The sequence below is a fragment of the Tiliqua scincoides genome, chromosome 5, assembly GCF_035046505.1.
Source record: "Tiliqua scincoides isolate rTilSci1 chromosome 5, rTilSci1.hap2, whole genome shotgun sequence".
In the NCBI taxonomy this organism is placed as follows: domain Eukaryota; kingdom Metazoa; phylum Chordata; class Lepidosauria; order Squamata; family Scincidae; genus Tiliqua; species Tiliqua scincoides.
In genome coordinates, this window is record NC_089825.1 from 133126956 (window position 1) to 133134195 (window position 7240).

The following is a 7240-nucleotide window of genomic DNA, read 5'->3' on the forward strand; positions in this document are numbered from 1 at the left end:
CTGCTGGAGCCATGCCAAGCATTTCTTCGGCATGGCTAGGAACCGCCTCCCCACCACCACCTTCTCCCCTTACTCATCTAGGGTGAAAGCCTTTGTCTAATGATCATCTGTTCCTTCAGAGATGGACAAGAGAGCCTGCTCCTGCCTCCACACCCCACTATATGCTAAAGCAGAACATTAACCCTTCCCTGCTTCCTGGTTGGAACCTCCCTGCCGCTCACCTGGTCTGAATGATGGCCCCGTGAGGTCTTTCATGCTGTAAAAAAGTAAGCTTGAATCTGCATGCATGAGCGTTCATTTTGAGTCAGTGGCCTCAGCAAAAAACATGATTTTGTGACTCGCATCCGAGTCACCTGACTCAATATTAAGGCATATTAAGAGTCTTTAGGGGTATAAAGGGATATTAACAGATCCTTAGCAGGTATGAGGGGTCCTTTGGGATATAAGGTGGTCCTTAAGAGAGTTTTAAGGGGTATCAAATTGTCCTTTGGGATATAAAGGTGGTATTAAGGGGTTTGTAGGGGGTATTAAGTTGTATAAAGGAGGGTATGAAAGGGTTGTTAGGGGTATGAAGGTTGTATTAAGGGGTCAATAGGGGATACTAAGAGTCTTCAGGTAGAATTAAGGGGTCCATAAGGGTTATAAACGGGATATCAAGGGGTCCTTAGGTAGTTTGAAGGGGATGCCAACCACGAACCAGCATTACTGGGATAGCAGCAGCAGTTGACTACAGGGGCACCATGGCAGAGGAAGTGAAGGAGACCTAGGGTATAGTACTGCTCTGAGTAAGCAGAGCCATGCCATGCCAGCGCTGTTGTGATGGGCCCCATCATGATTGTCCCTGGGGGCTCAGGAAAAGGGGGCCAGGCCAAGTGCCCCACACAGGTGGCCACCCCCATGGGTCATGTATTCCAGCTGCCCAGCACCCATCCAACGGATCCTGTATTCCCTCCGACACCCAACCCCCTATTCCCTCCTTATTTACAAAATGTATGACGTACCCACAGACACGTGCTCTGCTGGCCCTCATCTGAAAGCAGCTACAGTGGGATACGACCCAACAGGATAGTATCAGGCAACAATCGGTGGTAGTGAAGAGGCACCTTGTCACCTAGGGGCTCACCTTATGACCCTGCACCACATCCTGAAGGATCTCCAGTTGGCATCCGGGGGACGTGCCCATGCCTGGGCTGAGTAACTCCTGAAGGTTGCCATCCTGGGCTTCACAGGGCTACCAACCACCCTGGTTGCCCTCCAGGTGCCCCGGAGTACATGTGCATGCCCCCGCACTGGCCGCCCCAGTCTCCCCCCGGTAGCATTCTGTGAAAGCACTTCATGCCCTTGCAATGATGGAGCTAGTCCCCCCCCCCCGCCAAACAGTCCCTCTTAAATGAGAGCCTAAACCTCCAAAAGGAAGCCAGAACCAACCACTGAGATCTCCTTTGGGTTGTATCCGAAATGGACCTTTGAGCACCATTCAGACCATTTGAATTAGGTCTTATTATGTGGCTGTCATCCTCAACTTTCCAAAATCCGCAAAACGTGGTTGTTCTTTGTTGTTAATGTTGTTTCTTGTGCTATTGATCTTTGGCATTGAATTTTGAAGAACCCTGCTTTCGATTATTGTTGGGTTTTGGGTATGTGTGTGTGCTTAGGAAACATAGGATTCAACTGCATTTAATACTACAAGGTGGCCCTTTATGCTGTAGATTTAAACATTCAGAAGAGAATTTTACCATGTGTGGAAAAAAAACTGATTGCTTTCAGACAGCTCTTCTTCCTGTCAATGTACTACCTCTATATAGGACAGTGAAGAAGCACTTATTGCACAGCGGGGGCACCAGAGCATCACACTGTGTCACGCAAAATACAGAAGTACACTGCAGAATCCTCCAGGGTCGCCCTGCTGATGGAGAGGAGGTTGCTCTTTCGGTCCTCAGCTACATTCAAGGCCCCCTTTGGATCCTTCATCTCCGCTTTTCCTTTGTAACTTGAAACTAGGAAACGTGGACCTCGGCTGGGGATCTGCTGGTACCAATAGACGGTTTCAGCTGTAGTAGTAGCATAGGGATGGCTGCAGTTGAGATTCACTTCTTTTCCATCTGATGCCACCACAAGGGGATCTTGGGTGGTCTTCTCATCTTTGCAGTAGACTCCTGAAAAATCAAACCAAATGGTGGATGAACATTCAGAGCACATATGCATGTTCGTGGACCAACCTGATCACTTGTGTATCTGGATGTATTTAGCTATGCCAGTGGCATAGCTAGAGGGGGTGCAAAGCACTAAGTTTTGCAGGGAGACTCAATGCGCTGTGCAAGCGGTCTTTCCCCCTCCAGAGCCATTCCATGCCTGCTTTGCTCCCACTGCCCAGAATGGCTTGAAAAGGGAGGGGCTGCTTGCATGGTGCGGTGAGGCTCCCTGCAAAACTCAGTGCTTTGCACCCCCTCTAGCTACGCCACTGTTACAGGCTTATTCATCCCAAATACCCTTTCAAAGCATTCCTTCTAGAACACATGCATGGGATTTCACTAGAATGATTTTTGAATATGATCCTGAATTTTTTCCCCCTGGTCTGAACTGTTTCTCCATATATATTTTCTAGATACTTCCATGAACAGGAGGTGAGATATCTGACCCAGGTCATGAGATCTGAGGACAGGACGAATATCAAAATAATTATAATAATTCAATAATACAGGTATTTATATACCGCCTTTCTAGGTCCTCAGACTTTATTCAAGGCAGTTTACATAGGCAGGCTAATTTAAATCCCTGTAGGGATTTTTACAATTGAAAGAAGGCTCTATCTTTCAAGAGCCGCAACAATTCAGATTTTTCGTTCTGATCTGGCCTCCATCCTCCCATGCTCAGAGCAGATGGAATAACTTGGCTCAGCTTGTCAGCTGCTTCAAGGTCGTAGTGCCAGTGGCCTCGAACTGGCGACCTTCGGATGTTATCTTCAGGCAAACGGAGGCTCAACCCACTAGACCAGACCTCCTGCCCATACAGCCTGCTGTCTGAAGCATTGCATTTTGCAATGAATATGACACCAAGGCAAAGAGGACACAGTACAAAGGAGAAACCATGTGAGGAACAGGTTTTTAAAGAATGACTGACAGTGCAATCCTTTGCATGTCTATTCAGAAGTAAGTCCCATTGTGTTCATGCTTACTACCAGGAAGGTGTGCATAGGATTGCAGCCTGAAAATTCTACTCACCTAGAGAGGAAAGCATCAGGATCAAGGTGACCAAGGTGACGGGCATCTTTGTTGAGTGCTTGAAGTAGATCCTTATAAAGTACTAAGATGGAACTTTCTTTCTTTCTTTCTTTCTTTCTTTCTTTCTTTCTTTCTTTCTTTCTTTCTTTCTTTCTTTCTTTCTTTCTTTCTTTCTTTCTTTCTTTCTTTCCAGAATAAAAGTTTTCTGAGTGAGAGAATCTCCCGTTCTCTGTATCTGAGGAGCAACAAACTGGCACTGCCTGTGAGAGAAGGTGATTGCAGGTGATCAGAGCAGCCCTAGATGTCAAATGCCAGAGATGACAAGCTTGAAAAGCTGTGTCATGAATCAGCTGTCGACCTAGTAAGGCTGAGCAAGAAGAAAGTTTGCCAACTCCATTGACCTCCTTCCACCACCTTGTGGTCATTTGCATGCACTGCAAGCATCTACTTTATTTGTTGGGATGTCATCAAGTTTGCCAAGTGATGCTTGCCTGCCCATTTTTTCCAAAAACACTCAGTGAAAGTAGTTGAGTTGGCAACCTTCAGTCTCGAAAGACTATGGTATCACGCTCTGCATGGTGGTTCTGGAACAGCGTCTAGTGTGGCTGAAAAGGCCAATTCGGGAGTGACAATCCCTTCCACACTGGGGGCAAGTGTAGTCTGTCCCTGGTCTGTCTCCCTGGCTATGGGCCTTCCTTCTTTGCCTCTTTGCCTCAGTCTGTTGGCCAAGTGTCTCTTCAAACTGGGAAAGGCCATGCTGCACAGCCTGCCTCCAAGCAGGCCACTCAGAGGCCATAGTTTCCCATCTGTTGAGGTCCATTCCTAAGCCCTTCAGATCCCTCTTGCAGATGTCCTTGTATCGCAGCTGTGGTCTATCTGTAGGGTGCTTTCCTTGCACGAGTTCTCCATAGAGGAGATCCTTTGGGATCCGCCCATCATTCATTCTCACTACATGACCGAGACAACGCAGGCATCTCTGTTTCAGCAGTGCATACATGCTAGGGATTCCAGCATGTTCCAGGACTGTGTTGTTTGGAACTTTGTCCTGCCAAGTGATGCCGAGGATGCATCGGAGGCAGCGCATGTGGAAAGCGTTCAGTTTCCTCTCCTGTTGTGAGCGAAGAGTCCATGACTCGCTGCAGTACAGAAGTGTACTCAGGACGAAATCTCTGTAGACCTGGATCTTAATATGTTCCCTCAGCTTCTTGTTGTCCCAGATTCTCTTTGTGAGTCTGGAAAACACGGCAGCTGCTTTACAGATGCGTTTGTTTAGCAAGTAACACTCAATGCAAGTAACACAGTCTTTGAAACACAGTAGTAAAACATAAGTAAGACACTCTGGGAACAACTTCTAAATCACAAAAAAATTTTGGTGGGTTGAGGGGGGCACTTAGGAAACATTGGTTTCAAATGCGCTGAATTTGACAAGCTGGCCCTTAACTTGGTTGATTGAAACATTTGTATTAAAATCTTAATGATCATAAAATCCTGGCACCTCTTTTCAACATTCATCAAAAAATGTTAAGATCTTACTCTGTGTAGAAAAATAAAGCAAAGATGTATATTCACAACTCTCTTCATTTCTCGTACCACTTTAATACAGGATAAGAAGCACTTATTGCACTGCGGGGGCACCAGAGCGTAGCACTGTGTCACGCAAAATACAGAAGTACACTGCAGAATCCTCCAGGGTCGCCCTACTGATGGAAAGGAGGCTGCTCTTTCGGTCCTCAGCTACAATCAATGCCCCCTTTGGATCCTTCATCTCCGCTTTTCCTTTGTAACTTGAAACTAGGAAACGTGGACCTCGCCTGGGGATCTGTTGGTACCAATAGACGGTTTCACTTGTAGCAACAGAGGGATGACTGCAGTTGAGATTCACTTCTTTTCCATCTGATGCCACCACAAGAGGATCTTGGGTGGTCTTCTCATCTTTGCAGTAGACTCCTGAAAAATCAAACCGAACGGTGGATGAACATTCAGAGCACATATGCATGTTCGTTGACCAAGCGGATCACTTGTATATCTGGATGTATTTAGCTATGCCAGTGGCATAGCTAGAGGGGGTGCAAAGCACTACGTTTTGCAGGGAGACTCAATGCGCTGTGCAAGCGGTCTTTCCCCCTCCAGAGCCATTCCATGCCTGTTTTGCTTCCACTGTCCAGAATGGCTTGAAAAGGGAGGGGCTGCTTGCATGGTGCGGTGAGGCTCCCTGCAAAACTCAGTGCTTTGCACCCCCTCTAGCTATGCCACTGTTACAGGCTTATTCATCCCAAATACCCTTTCAAAGCATTCCTTCAAGAACACATGCATGAGATTTCACTAGAATGATTTTTGAATATGATCCTGAAATTTTTTCCCCAGGTCTGAACTGCTTCTCCATATATATTTTCTAGATACTTCCATGAAGGGGGGGTGAGATACTTATCTGACCCAGGTCACAAGATCCGAGGACAGGGTGAATACCAAAACATACAGCCTGCTGTCTGAATCATTGCATTTGGCAATGAATATGACACCAAGGCAAAGAGGACACAGTACAAAGGAGAAACCATGTGAGGAACAGGTTTTTAAAGAATGACTGACTGTGCAATCCTATGCATGTCTATTCAGAAGTAAGTCCCATTGTGTTCATGCATACTACCAGGACGGTGCGTGTAGGATTGCAGCCTGAAAATTCTACTCACCTAGAGAGGAAAGCATCAGGATCAAGGTGACCAAGGTGATGGGCATCTTTGTTGAGTGCTTGAAGTAGATCCTTATAAAGTTATAAAGTCCTAACAAGGAACTTTCTTTCTTTCTTTCTTTCTTTCTTTCTTTCTTTCTTTCTTTCTTTCTTTCTTTCTTTCTTTCTTTCTTTTCTAGAATAAAGTTTTCTGAGTGAGAGAATCTCCCGTTCACTGTATCTGAGGAGCAACAAACTGCCACTGCCTGTGAGAGAAGGTGATTGCAGGATCAGAGCAGCCCTAGATGTCAAATGCCAGAGATGACAAGCTTGAAGAGCTGTGGCATGAATCAGCTGTCGACCTAGTAAGGCTGAGCAAGAAGAAAGTTTGCCAACTCCATTGACCTCCTTCCACCACCTTGTGGTCATTTGCATGCACTGCAAGCATCTACTTTATTTGCTGGGATCTCAAGTTTGCCAGAGATGCTTGCCTGCCCATTTTTTCAAAAACACTCAGTGCAAGTCACACTCAGTGAAAGTAACACAGTCTTTGAAACACAGTAGTAAAACATAAGTAAGACACTCTGGGAACAACTTCTGCATCACGACAAATTTTTGGTGGGTTGAGGGGGGCACTTAGGACACATTGTGCTGAATTTGACAAGCTGGCCCTTAACTTGGTTGATTGAAGCATTTGTGTTAAAATCTTAATGATCATAAAATCCTGGCACCTCTTTTCAACATTCATCAAAAAATGTTAAGATCTTACTCTGTGTAGAAAAATAAAGCAAAGATGTATATTCACAACCCTCTTCATTTCTCGTACCACTTTAATACAGCATAAGAAGCACTTATTGTGCAGCGGGGGCACCAGAGCGTAGCACTGTGTCACCCAGAGCACAGACGTACATGGCAGAATCCTCCAGGGTTGCCCTACTGATGGAGAGGAGGCTGCTCTTTCGGTCCTCAGCTACAATCAATGCCCCCTTTGGATCCTTCATCTCTGCTTTTCCTTTGTAACTTGAAACTAGGAAACGTGGACCTTGGCTGGGGATCTGCTGGTACCAATGGATGGTTTCAGCTGTAGTAGTAGCAGAGCGATGGCTGCAGTTGAGATTCACTTCTTTTCCTTCTGATGCCACCACAAGGGGATCTTGGGTGGTCTTCTCATCTTTGCAGTAGACTCCTGAAAAATCAAACCAAATGGTGGATGAACATTCAGAGCACATATGCATGTTCGTGGACCAACCTGATCACTTGTATCTGGATGTATTTAGCTATGCCAGTGGCATAGCTAGAGGGGGTGCAAAGCACTACGTTATGCAGGGAGACTCAATGTGCTGTGCAAGCGGTC

The 7240-nt window shown here is 46.1% G+C and overlaps 2 gene segments (V, D, J or C); both read right to left on the reverse strand.

The window, feature by feature from the left end:
- Nucleotides 1-1676: 1676 nt before the first annotated feature.
- Nucleotides 1677-3502, reverse strand: LOC136654111 (T cell receptor alpha variable 26-2-like). The segment is given in 2 exon segments: nt 1677-2156; nt 3222-3502. Coding segments are annotated over 2 exon segments (354 nt in total).
- Nucleotides 3503-4836: 1334 nt separating this feature from the next.
- LOC136653643 (T cell receptor alpha variable 4-like) lies at nt 4837-5217 on the reverse strand. The segment is given in 1 exon segment: nt 4837-5217. A coding segment is annotated over 1 exon segment (381 nt).
- Between the last annotated feature and the right edge of the window lie 2023 nt (nt 5218-7240).